This window comes from Penicillium rubens (assembly GCF_028828025.1).
Source record: "Penicillium rubens strain IBT 27055 chromosome Unknown utg000002l_segment0_segment0, whole genome shotgun sequence".
NCBI classification, from domain to species: Eukaryota; Fungi; Ascomycota; class Eurotiomycetes; order Eurotiales; family Aspergillaceae; genus Penicillium; species Penicillium rubens.
Genome location: NW_026890600.1, coordinates 4,902,231 through 4,914,825, shown reverse-complemented (window position 1 = coordinate 4,914,825; position 12,595 = coordinate 4,902,231). Strand labels below are relative to the sequence as shown.

At 51.3% G+C, this 12,595-nt stretch overlaps 7 protein-coding genes across 7 annotated transcripts; all 7 read left to right on the top strand.

Moving 5' to 3' along the window:
* Positions 1–1,599: 1,599 nt before the first annotated feature.
* N7525_004352 (carbamoyl-phosphate synthase (glutamine-hydrolyzing) CPA2) lies at positions 1,600–5,345 on the top strand (the record flags this gene model as incomplete). The annotated part of the gene is made up of 3 exons (XM_002565869.2): positions 1,600–1,942; positions 2,122–5,177; positions 5,238–5,345. The coding sequence occupies 3 exons, from the start codon at positions 1,600–1,602 to the stop codon at positions 5,343–5,345; spliced, it is 3,507 nt and encodes a 1,168-aa protein (XP_002565915.2).
* A 941-nt stretch (positions 5,346–6,286) lies between these two features.
* N7525_004351 (uncharacterized protein) lies at positions 6,287–6,925 on the top strand (the record flags this gene model as incomplete). The annotated part of the gene is made up of 1 exon (XM_002565870.1): positions 6,287–6,925. The coding sequence occupies one exon, from the start codon at positions 6,287–6,289 to the stop codon at positions 6,923–6,925; it is 639 nt and encodes a 212-aa protein (XP_002565916.1).
* Positions 6,926–7,412: 487 nt separating this feature from the next.
* On the top strand, positions 7,413–9,052 carry N7525_004350 (S-adenosylmethionine-dependent methyltransferase; the record flags this gene model as incomplete). Its single annotated transcript, XM_002565871.1, has 3 exons — positions 7,413–7,676; positions 7,771–8,067; positions 8,126–9,052. The coding sequence occupies 3 exons, from the start codon at positions 7,413–7,415 to the stop codon at positions 9,050–9,052; spliced, it is 1,488 nt and encodes a 495-aa protein (XP_002565917.1).
* Positions 9,053–9,347: 295 nt separating this feature from the next.
* N7525_004349 (uncharacterized protein) lies at positions 9,348–10,229 on the top strand (the record flags this gene model as incomplete). The annotated part of the gene is made up of 3 exons (XM_061212989.1): positions 9,348–9,685; positions 10,081–10,140; positions 10,199–10,229. The coding sequence occupies 3 exons, from the start codon at positions 9,348–9,350 to the stop codon at positions 10,227–10,229; spliced, it is 429 nt and encodes a 142-aa protein (XP_061070010.1).
* A 613-nt stretch (positions 10,230–10,842) lies between these two features.
* On the top strand, positions 10,843–11,284 carry N7525_004348 (uncharacterized protein; the record flags this gene model as incomplete). The annotated part of the gene is made up of 2 exons (XM_061212988.1): positions 10,843–10,878; positions 10,910–11,284. The coding sequence occupies 2 exons, from the start codon at positions 10,843–10,845 to the stop codon at positions 11,282–11,284; spliced, it is 411 nt and encodes a 136-aa protein (XP_061070009.1).
* Positions 11,285–11,312: 28 nt separating this feature from the next.
* N7525_004347 (uncharacterized protein) lies at positions 11,313–11,654 on the top strand (the record flags this gene model as incomplete). Its single annotated transcript, XM_061212987.1, has 1 exon — positions 11,313–11,654. One exon carries the CDS (start codon positions 11,313–11,315, stop codon positions 11,652–11,654), a length of 342 nt encoding a protein of 113 aa, XP_061070008.1.
* A 422-nt stretch (positions 11,655–12,076) lies between these two features.
* Positions 12,077–12,428, top strand: N7525_004346 (uncharacterized protein; the record flags this gene model as incomplete). The annotated part of the gene is made up of 2 exons (XM_061212986.1): positions 12,077–12,265; positions 12,333–12,428. The coding sequence occupies 2 exons, from the start codon at positions 12,077–12,079 to the stop codon at positions 12,426–12,428; spliced, it is 285 nt and encodes a 94-aa protein (XP_061070007.1).
* Positions 12,429–12,595: the final 167 nt, after the last annotated feature.

The following is a 12,595-nucleotide window of genomic DNA, read 5'->3' as shown; positions in this document are numbered from 1 at the left end:
TCTTTCTTATGGGGTTATTGTTAGTTTGAAAACAAAAATAACAATATAGAGTACGGTCAGTCAATACGGAACAACGAGTGGAATGAAGGCTAAGCTCACGGTGGTAAATTCAAAAGCAGTATTTCTGTTTTGGTTAGTAGTTTGGAGGTAGAGGAATGATGAAGTCCATTGTTCTCGGAGCAAGTGACTAGATATATATCCCTTTTGAAATGGCATCACTGTAGATACAAGTGCTAGGGGGAGTGATATTTAGAGTTCCTAGGATTCAAACGAAATAGCTGTGGGCCCTTAGGACTCTGGTAATTCAGCTTAGTGGGGCTCCTAGGAGCTTATCGGTGTATTACTATTGATGGTTTGTCAAGGTTCGGCTTACAGATTACTTAGCAATAGCTGTACCGTTTTACGGCTAGGAAATCCTTTGGCTTATATGTGCATTCGCGAGAGACGTGGTTAAGTATCGTCACCTACTAACTAAACACTAATTCTCTAGTTACCTGAATAGGAAAGATTCTAGATTTTCAAGGAAACCTATCCAATCGCCCTCGCCCTAGTAGTAGCCTAAAACCGGATTGGGGGATCGCCGGGCTAGTAAGCGAATTATTCCGAGCGGTATTCCCAGCAGCATAGGCTGGAACGGGAAAACGGTAGACCAATTGAATAGCCCCACTGTAAGGTTCTTTTTTACTTAGATAGGATCGAGACCGCTAGCACGAACGGTCACGTTGACTGTGCTAGTCCTTTTCTGATAAGCAATCTAAATGGAAATCGTTGCACGTGATAGGATTAGTGTGTCGCATTTTATTGATGTAGCTTACTTAGGGCGCTTATCCCTACACTCAGTGAGCAAATCAGAGAGCTCAGATGATCATCAGTGAGTGGATCAGGGTGCTTAGGGGATGATCAGGTGATGCTCAGTGAGCACCTGGGCGGATAACCTCGATTATGTAATGGCTCGTGATCGACCTCCCGAGGTCGGGAGTCAGGGGACTCAGGGACGTGCTCAGTTTTACTCTGTGATCAAAAAGCGGCGAGAGGTGAGCACTAAAACGGAAAGGGAAAGGTCTCGAGTGCCAGTATTATCCGGTACAAATGATGTTCTTGCTGGAAGCTCCCAATAATTGTCTGCTATACACTCTATAACCCCTATATGAATGACAATATAAATATGACAATAGAGAATTCCCTAGCCTTATTTACATGCCGGACATTGGATTTTATACATAAAAGAGATTTGCCGAGTGGTCCCTGTCTCCACATCCGGGATTTTGACTCATCGCTGTCAACTGGGAAAAGAAAAAGAAATTATATAATATGCAAAAAAAAAAGGAGGAAACCAGGAAATACAGAAACAGACACTCTTCTTTGAATTATTCACACTCATTATTAGATCTTTCAGATCTCCCTACAACATTAGGTATATATACCTACAATCCCCCAATTCTCCCCCGGCTTTCCCTCGTTCTTCAAAAGTGGAGCCGTATACGGTGAAGGGAGCGGGCCAATTAGCGACTCCGAGCCGGAAAAAAAAAGAATCCCAGCAAAGCGTAGACTCATCCTCAACACATCCCTCAGCAATTGAAACATTACCTTCGGTGCGCAATGGTTCTTGCTGCTCGATGTGGGCAGGCAGCCGCCCTGCTGCGCCAGCGCTGCATTGCTGAAACCCGCCCGGCACTCTCTCTGCGCGCATTCTCATCTCAGTCCGTCCGTTCGACGGCCTCGACTCTACGCCTGCAAAAGATCCCCACGACTCGGTCTCAGCAGCTCCGTTCTTTCTCCAGCACCTTGAGCCGCCTTTCTGCTCAGAAGCCCCCTGCTGCTGAGTCTTACCTTGCTAGCGGTGCGGTATCGACAGGTACCAACCTCGTCGATGTCAAGAAGGTCCTCGTCATTGGTAGTGGTGGTCTGAGCATTGGACAGGCTGGAGAATTCGATTATTCCGGTAAGTTGGAACCATCCGGGGATGGAATTTCGCGTCGATCGAATTGCCCCGTCAGTCCCCCGACGGGGGTCTGGTCGCACAGGAAGCTTTTGCGGAGAGTACAGAGAGCTCAAGAAATGGCCCCCTAAACATCAGTTCAAATGACTGGAAACTAATCTCTCAACTGTGTGATCAAATAGGCTCTCAAGCTCTTAAAGCCCTCAAGGAAGCCAACATCCACTCGATCCTGGTCAACCCCAACATTGCGACCATCCAGACCGACCACAAGCTTGCGGACGAAGTCTACTACCTCCCCGTCACCCCCGAATATGTCACCCACGTCATTGAGCGCGAGCGCCCCGATGGTATTCTCCTCGCCTTCGGTGGTCAGACCGCCCTGAACCTGGGTGTGCAGATGAACCGCATGGGCACCTTCGAACGTTACGGTGTCAAGGTTCTTGGCACTCCTATCAAGACCCTGGAGACCAGTGAGGACCGTGACCTCTTCGCCCAGGCCTTGAACGAGATTGATATTCCTATTGCCGAATCGACCGCCGTCGAGACTGTCGAAGATGCTCTTAAGGCTGCCGAGGAGGTTGGCTACCCCATCATCGTCCGGTCTGCTTACGCCCTTGGTGGTCTGGGTTCTGGCTTCGCTTCCAACCCCGATGAGCTCCGTGACTTGTCCTCGCGCTCTCTATCCCTCTCCCCGCAGATCTTGGTCGAGAAGTCCCTCAAGGGCTGGAAGGAGGTTGAGTACGAGGTTGTCCGTGATGCTGACAACAACTGTATCACCGTTTGCAACATGGAGAACTTCGACCCTCTCGGAATTCATACCGGTGACAGTATCGTTGTTGCTCCTAGTCAGACTCTGTCTGATGAGGAGTACCATATGCTCCGCACTGCTGCCATTAAGATTGTCCGTCACTTGGGCGTCGTTGGCGAGTGCAATGTCCAGTACGCTCTGCAGCCCGATGGACTCGACTACCGCGTCATTGAGGTCAACGCTCGTCTCTCGCGTTCGTCCGCTCTGGCTTCCAAGGCCACCGGTTACCCACTTGCTTACACCGCGGCTAAGATTGGTCTGGGACACACTCTCCCCGAGCTCCCTAACGCCGTTACCAAGACCACCACCGCCAACTTCGAGCCCAGTCTAGACTACATTGTCACCAAGATTCCCCGCTGGGATTTGAGCAAGTTCCAGCACGTCAACCGTGACATTGGCTCCGCCATGAAGTCGGTTGGTGAGGTTATGGCTATTGGTCGTACCTGGGAGGAGTCCCTCCAGAAGGCCATCCGTCAGGTTGACCCTAAATACTTTGGTCTCCAGGGTGATAAGTTCGATGACCTCGATGAGACTCTCCGTAACCCCACTGATCGCCGCTGGTTGGCCGTTGGACAGGCTATGCTCCACGAGAACTACTCAGTTGACAAGGTCCACGAACTGACAAAGATCGACAAGTGGTTCTTGTACAAGATCCAGAACATTGTGGACTGCAACAACGAACTTAAGGAGATCGGCAGCCTCTTCGGCCTCAAGCAGGAGATCCTGATGAAGGCTAAGAAGCTCGGTTTCTCTGATAAGCAGATCTCTCTCCTCGTTGGATCTACCGAGGATGATGTCCGTGCCCGCCGTAAGTCCTTCGGTATCACTCCCTGGGTTAAGAAGATCGACACCCTTGCTGCCGAGTTCCCTGCCGACACCAACTACCTCTACACCACCTACAACGCCTCTTCCCACGATGTTACCTTCGATGACCACGGAACTATCATTCTGGGCAGCGGTGTGTACCGTATTGGTAGCTCCGTTGAGTTCGATTGGTGCGCTGTTAACGCCACTCTCTCCCTCCGCGAGATGGGCAAGAAGACCGTTATGATCAACTACAACCCCGAGACCTACTCCACTGACTTCGATACCGCTGACAAGCTGTACTTCGAGGAGCTCAGCTACGAGCGTGTCATGGATATCTACGAGCTCGAGGCCGCTAGCGGTGTCGTTGTCTCTGTCGGTGGTCAGCTGCCTCAGAACATTGCCCTCCGTCTGCAAGAGAGCGGTGGTGCTACTATTCTGGGTACCGACCCTCTGGACATTGATAAGGCCGAGGACCGTCACAAGTTCTCCTCTATCCTCGATAGCATCGGTGTCGACCAGCCAGCCTGGAAGGAACTGACCTCCGTCGCTGATGCCGAAGCCTTCGCCGACGCTGTTGGTTACCCCGTCTTGGTTCGTCCCAGTTACGTCCTGTCCGGTGCCGCCATGAACGTCATCTACGGTGTCGATGAGCTTAAGGAGAAGCTCCTGAACGCCTCTGCAGTTTCCCCCGACCACCCCGTCGTCATCACTAAGTTCATCGAGGGTGCCGAGGAGATCGATGTGGATGCCGTCGCTTCCAACGGTAAGCTGCTTGTCCACGCCGTTTCCGAGCACGTCGAGCCCGCTGGTGTTCACTCCGGTGATGCCACCCTCGTCCTGCCCCCCGCCAACCTCGAGGAGCCCATCATGGCCCGCGTCAAGGAGATCGCCGAGAAGGTCGCCAAGGCCTGGAACATTACTGGTCCCTTCAACATGCAGATCATCAAGGCCGACCAGGAGGGTGCCGAGCCCGCTCTCAAGGTTATTGAGTGCAACCTCCGTGCCTCCCGCTCTTTCCCCTTCGTCAGCAAGGTCCTGGGTACCAACTTCATCGACGTCGCCACCAAGGCACTCGTCGGCCGTGATGTCCCTGAGCCCGTCGATCTCATGAAGGTGGAGCGTGACTACCTCGCCACCAAGGTTCCCCAGTTCTCCTGGACCCGTCTGGCTGGTGCCGACCCCTTCCTGGGCGTCGAGATGTCCTCCACTGGTGAGATTGCTTGCTTCGGTAAGGATCTGGTCGAGGCCTACTGGGCTTCCCTCCAGTCCACCATGAACTTCCGCATGCCTGAGCCCGGTGAGGGTATCTTGCTCGGCGGTGATGTCTCCCAGCCCTACCTGGCCAAGATTGTCGACTACCTGAACCCTCTTGGTTACAAGTTCTTTGCCGTCAACCCCGCTGTCAAGGCCCACATCGAGTCCACCGCCAAAGACAACGTCTCCGTGCAGCTGATTGAGTTCCCCAAGAAGGACAAGCGTGCTCTCCGTGAGGTGTTCCAGAAGTACGACATCCGTGGCTGCTTCAACCTTGCCAAGACCCGTGGCAAGACTCAGCTTGATGAGGACTATGTCATGCGTCGCAACGCTGTCGATTTCAGCGTTCCCCTCTTCATGGAGCCTAAGGTATGTTTAACGTGCTGATGCCCATACACGATTCAGGTTGCTAACTGATCCTTTCTACAGACTGCCCAGCTCTTCGCTCAGTGCATGAACGAGAAGCTGCCCCGTGGTGAGGGAATCCCCTCCGAGGTCCGCACCTGGTCCAACTTCGTCGGCGGCAAGGCGCTGTAGATCTCTATTTCTTTGCACAAAGTGACAGAAGAAGAGAAAAAAAAAAGCCCCACCATGTCGAACAAAGAGTGAGACGAAGTCAACATCTCTCTCTTCCCCTCGATATCCCCTATGACCTCAGGTCTTCCCGTCATGATTTCCAATATAGGACAGGACCCAAAGTTCCTGTACGGTGTACTGAGTAGGGCAATCTTGTTGATAGATGGCGTGCATTGTCTTTTCGGCCTTTTTAATTATTGTACTCTCGGATTGGAATGTTGTCTTTTCCTTATGAATTGTTGAATTGTTCCTCGTCTCTACTCTCTACTCAACGGCGCATTAAGATCGGACACAGTAGTGCTCATATGCCCCTGATCTTATGCGAATTTGACCTTTAAGATCCTTCTCCTCTGTACTCCGTATTATTCATTTCCGGCTCGGCCACAATATCCGTCCGTTGGGGCTATGAGGGACTTGAGCCTCCTGTGGGCGCCAATCAGACGAACGTCGATGTCTCACTTTAAAGGGCCCGTTGCATGACAGCAATCTCTGCGGCCCCCCCTCCATCCATCGGAATTTCTGACCTCTCATTTTTCCCTTTAACTCCTCTTAACTTCAACCTACATAACTTAGGTCTTGACTGATGCTTACAGGTCACAACCGTAGAAGGTCTTCACGAACGTGCCTTTGATTTTTCAACACGGGCCCTAAATCAAATTACATGTCAGCGCTAAGCTTGAGTCTTTAGTATGCTATAGTATAGCGCTAGCATACAAGCGATGCTTGGCTTCCGGAACCCCATGACCCTTGTCGGGGTCCCCCATTGGGCACGCTAGTTATGAGGCAACATAAGAGTCTTCTGTGTTTTCCCACTGCCTCCTTACCTCTTTCCTTCTGCCCAACTCCAGTCACACCCATTTCTACGACCCTGAAACCCACCCACCCTCTCGAACCTTGCAAGCATGCGCTTATCTGGGTTCCTCGTTTCTACCCTAGCGGCTTTGGCCGCAGCCAACGAGCCCGACACAACAACCATCAGCTTTTTTGGAGACGATGACTCAGGCGTCAATATCGGCGCCTACTCCAGCACCGCAGGGCGAGTTGTCGGCATCGACAAGTACGCCACGACCTATGAGATCGGCTGCATGGAAGGCGCAGACAAATGCGCGTTGAACCATCCCGCCACCATGGTCCAGGGCGACACCACTTTCAGCATCTCCATGCAAGTAACTGTGACTACTGGCGGTGCAACGGGCCACCTAACCGCCGTCGAGTCATGCAGTTTCACACGCCTTTCTGAATCGGCTGTCTGCACTTGGAGCCTTGATTACACTGCCATGCAGGATGATCTCACCGTTTCCGAATCCACCTCTGGCACGCAGTCTGTCCCGTCGAATTTGGTCACCTATCACCCTCTTACCGTCACGGATGGCATCTATGCTTTCAAGGCTAATGCGACGGCTTCGACTTCGCCGGTGAAGATCACCCCTACTGCTTCTACTGCTTCTACTGGTGGTGCTGTGGCTGCCATGAAGCCTTTAATCACTGCTGCACCGGTGGGTGCTGCTGCTGCTCTTGCTGCTTTTGCGGCTATGCTCTAGGTTTTCAGTTTGGTTCTTTTCATGTCTGATGTTTAGTTGGTTGGGACTTGAGTCTCTTCTACGCACTGTGAATGAGCTATACCATGTGTACATCTAATAATTCATCCAAATAGTGTCTCAAACTCGATGCTTTCTTGGATACGAATTCCGTAGTCTTAACCAAGTATCAATTTCTGCTTTGGAAAATTTGTTGATCTTTCTCTCTCTGCCCTCATCTCTGGGCTTGGCTTGCATGATATAGGATGCGAGTCAGGAAGGTGACAACAATAAAATGGTCTAAAAGTAACATTCGGCTAAGAGTAATATTTGACTGGCAGATATTTTGAGCACAAGAGAAATTTCCGAATCGTCTCTCAAGACTCTGATCAATCTTCTATCAATGCCAAGAGATTCAAAATACAATGACGGATATTCACCGCCCCCACGACGATCCACTCTGATTGTGATATCTTCAAACAATTCTTATTTCTATATTCAGATCAATACAATGGCATCAAGAACTACACTACCTTCAGTGATAACCAGGACTGTTCCACAGCCTGCCCCCAATGGCATGGGCAATGGCCTGTTTGCAACAGCCCCCATCAACCCCGGTGAAGATGTTTTGCACATCAAAACGCCATTTCTGGCAGTCCTTGATTCTCCACGTTTGGAGGACACTTGTGCTGGCTGCTTTGGAAAGAGACAGGTGGAAACTGGAAATGAATTGAAGGCTTGCACCGGATGTCGTGTTGTGAAGTATTGTGATCGGGTGAGTCGCTATGGAGATAGATCGTTTGCTGTCTCATATTTCTTGTCCTACCAAAGATTATGCCTAGTATGATATTCTAACACTTGATAACTAGACGTGTCAATCTAAGGACTGGAAGTTTGCGCATTCTCTTGAATGCCCAATCTTCAAAAATGTCAAGCCTATGGTTCTTCCCAACAATGCCCGAGCTCTCCTACGTGTAGTGCTGCGCACTGCACGCAACAAGTACGATTCTGAAGAATCCAAGGTCTTTGATGGCCTGGAAACTCACATCAATGAGATCTCGGAGAGCCAGGGCCAGCTTGATAGGATTAACCTAACGGCAAGAGCTGTCAAGAATTACTCAGGGACGGAGATGGATGAAGGAACTGTTGCTTCCTATGCTGCCAAGGTAATTACTTTCAGCCTTTGAATCTTAACTTGCGGACCCTTTCTGACATCACTTATAGCTGGATCTCAACTCCTTCAACCTTACCACTTCCATGTATGACCGCATTGGCCTGTACATGCATCCATATGCCGGGTTGATTAACCACAGCTGCGACTACAACTCCACCGTCGGGTTTGATGGTGAAGAACTGTACGTCAAGGCCATGCGTCCCATCAAGAAAGGCGAGCAAATCTTCATCTCCTATATCGACACCACTACACCCTACGACATCCGCCGCAACGAACTGAAAGAACGCTACTTCTTCGACTGCCAGTGCACAAAATGCAAAATGGGAACTGAAACCCTTGAAGACCGGTTCTTGTCTACACCCGAAGACATGACTCCCCTAGAGACAGCAGAGCGTGAAGCCCTAGAACTCATGCAGAAAGCCACCGCATCCAACACCGAGCCAACAGACGCAATCGAGAAGCTGGAAGCTGCTATGCACAAACTCCATGAGACCACCCTATGGCCTCTTACCCGTCAACCATATGCTTCTCTACGCGATAAGCTGATCATATCTCTGCTGACGGCTGGTAACTTCACCCGGGCATTTATCCACGCTGCCATTCGATACCTGCGAATTGATCCGGTTGTCTATGACAAAGCCCATCCCATCCGACACATCCATGCATGGAGCCTGGTCAGGCTTACTGTCTTCATCTCCCAGGAGGGCTTCCAGCCTGACCCTAAAGACCCTGTGCAGATTCATGACTTCAAGCTGAATTTCCATTACTTGATTTGGTACATCCTTGCTGAACTTACTAGCACACAAGGGGAGAGCTGCACCGTGCCAAGCTTTAGAAAACTCGTTGGAAACCAGTTTGTACAGGTTCACAATGAGTTCAAGGCTAATGGCCTTGATCCTAGCAAGACCAGGGCTGTTCTCTCCGCTGAGTGGAACAAGCTTGAACGTCTTGTCGACAAGGCTCTAGAGAAAGAGTGAAAATACCATAATGCCGATTTGTTTATCTTGCTCACACCTTATATAACAAAACAGTAGTACCTAGGTACCTACCTATATACCCGAAATAGCAGGAACGACCCGAAGTCGATGCCCCGATTTGTATATATGGCACTCCGCCTTTGATGCCGGTCGACCCTTCCTCTTTGGGCTGCGGACTATATAAACAGGCCCCAACCCCATTTTTCTTCTCTTCTTCTCTTTCCCTCTTCTCCCCCCACATTTGCATTCATTTCACATTGCCCACAGAGGCAATTCAACTCCCAGAACCACCAAAATGAATGCCTTTGAGATGGTTTCCCTTTCGGCCCGTTGGTCCATGGAGAATGGACCTCCAAGCGGCCGTTCCACCGATGAGGTACGTGTCGTCCCCGAGACCAGTAGCGCCTCCCACTACGGGGCCAGCCGTCGGGCTGCGTCCCCCCGGATTGCCGCCATTAGGATTCCGGTGATTCCTCCTGGTTATCAGCAGATCCCAGGGTACGAGACCCACCGTCAGCGACAGGAAGCTCGCGCGCTCATGGGCTCGATTGCGGAGCGTCGGGGCAGGCCAACCCCCGCCCCAATCTTGATCCGTGGTGATGCTCCGAGTCTTCTGTCGCACCGACGACGTTGGTAAGTCAATTCCATTTCATTCTTGCTTCTTCTAGCCTTTCTTGTTTTGACTCCATGTTGTTCTTACTTCCTTCTCATTTCTTTCTTATTTTACATGTTCCACCTGAGAGAAATTTGTTTTACTTCATTTGGATTAGACTCAGCTGACTTTTGATTCTGATAGGGTCCCTGGGTGCCGTTTGTGCTGTTGCCTTTGCCGGAGCCGGAGCTCAGCAGCTAGCCAATGAGCACACCCGGACTATGTTTGGGGGAGCTTTCTGCTGGTGCTTTTGGTTAAGATGGTAGTGGGGTTTCTGTAGTGTGGGGGTTGGTTCTCGAGGAGTTGGCTGCCCATCGGTGAGACTTATTGGTCCGATTTCGTCTTCAGTTCTGTTTGCTAACAACGTGACATACAGGTGTCGTTTCTATAAGTTCTGCTCCCCGGAGTTGACCACCGGGTACGAGCTCGTCAAGTGGTGAGTTCGTCCCTTCCACCTGTAACTCAGTTCCAAATGCTAATTCATCGATGAATAGTTTGAGTTGGTTAGGTGTTGTCTCCAAGTAACATCCTACAGGATTCTTTCCGCAAAGATAAGACTGTCCTCGTCCATTGGGACATGCAGAGACAGGCATACGTCGACATTGATGCCTCCCAACAGACGGGCTTCGGAGTCGTGATATATCATGTCAAACGTTCATATCAACATAAAGACCTCTCCAAGTCACCACCCTCGAACGTCGTCGAACCGATCATGTTCTTAAGTCGCCTACTATCACCTGCTGAGAAGAATTACTGGGCGACGGAGCTGGAGGTCAGCTGCATTACATGGACGCTGCGAAAGGTCCGCCATTTGGTCGAAGGAGCTAAGGAGCCTGTCGTGTTTTACACCGACCATCTCGGTTGTTGGAGATGAACACGAGGCAACAGTCTTCCACGGGGATGTCGATGCGATGCGTGCGATGCGCATGGGAAGGGCTCGATCTCGTCGTCACGTCATATATACTCTTAAGTGGTTGCAGGTCACATCAACCTCTCGAAAAACGCCACCTCTTCCCTGGTCGCCAGTCCCGAAGACGCTTCGGTAAAGAATGCTGTTGCAACAGTCGCCTCATAATCCCATTCTTTCTGTTGCCACCACACGAGGAGGGATATCCTCGCTTCTCTAGTCCTGTCCTTCATGCTCTGGTCTTCAGTGCGAGCTGCACGCCGGATGGTAAGTCTCGTCCCTCCTATCTGTTTTTCAGGCTCTGATTGTGAAAGACAGATGTCGCCTCGATACTTTACTATATAATCTTCCGGTATTGACAGCCTTCACATATAACATTCCGAGCAAGTCTCATCATAAGTTCGGCGACCAGACGGCGGGCTCCCCGTGGTGTCTGAAGGAATTTTGCAGACGATCCAAAAAAAGAGCAGAGCAGGTAATTCACCCATTCGCGATCATTGCTGCGGAGAGGATCAACTTCGACGTGAAGCTGTCCATCCTCGTTTTTCACTCCCACAAGGATATGACAGTCCCAGTTAGAGTCGTGGCAACAGATCCTCCGGTTCGGCGGAGGGTGCGCACAACAAAACAAGTCGTCGTACCTCCGCACACTGTCAAGCCAATTGACGTATGAACCAAAGAGGCGCTCCAGGATAGCGACCATGTATGTCTTCGTCCCCGAATACAACGCAGCGACGGAAAAGCTTCGCGACGCCGGCGGGTTCTACTCACATCTGGTCGACGGGACGTTCTCCACCATCTTAGCCCGTAACGACTCGGATCATGAGTACGTCCTGCCCAGACACACTTATGTTGGCGTGGTGGAACCCACGACTGTCCTCAGGCCTTTCGAGTGCACTCAAAACGCCCATGAGACAGCAGTTGCTCGAGACGTTGGCCGTTCCTCCCTCTCGGACAATGAAATGACCCACATTTGTCCTCGAGTAGCCTACTCCGAACCAAGAATCAAGGTCGAGCAAGACATGAGCCGGCGCGGCCAATAACAATGCGGACCGCGGCGCGGGCACTGGGGGCAACAGTGGTTGAAATTGAAGTATAATTATGAAATGGGATGGGTGGGCGGGAGTTTTTTTACGGGGAGTGTGGTCCATCTATAGGGAAAGTACCCAACAACGAACTGTCAGACGACTGGAAGGATGTCAAAGCCGTAATGTCCGCACTCGTCGCCGCATCTCAAACACTTGTTCGTCACCTTCCCAATAGTCGGTCCACCAGTCAAAATGAAACCCCAGATCGACAACACAGGTCTTCGGGCCAAAGTTTCCTTCCTTCATGGCCAATATCAAAGCACCTGTCGAAGGGAAAAACTACACAGGCTTATGGTCGTCGTGCTGGGGGTGTGGCTAGGTCTGGCTTGGTTCGGGGTGGTCGTCGCATGCTTTGGAGACTCTCTGGCAACCGTCACATGCAGGTTCTCCTGGACTTCGTGGTCTTTATGACTATCTGGGAGGTCTTCCGCGAGGAGTTCCGGTCTCACACCCCCTCTACCTTCAGCGAGGCTGTGCACCCTCTGCTGGTGTACCTGGGGATTCGCTCTCCTCACCAGACTCGGGGGCAGCGTCTACTCCGCCTGCTAAGACGTTATGGCCTTGGCGTACGTAGCGCGATGTTCTTGGGTCGACGAATGCGTCATTGGCTAATGACAGCGAGGTCCTTTGTAGGAGGGCTCACGCTCCCACGCGTTCGTCTGCCTCGGTCAGTGCACACTTCTCTGGATAGTTGCGAAGACGTTTCAGTTGTCGAACGTGGTCTGGTAGAGACACCCCTGTGGCTCGTCAGTGCTAGTAGTGCCAAGCACACCAAGCACACACATTCCGTGGGGAGGGAGATACATGTCCTGCCGAAACAACAAAGCCACTTCTGAGCAGTGTCTCCCGGCGACTGAGCAGATGGAGAAAGTCATCAAGAGGATATGATCCGACAT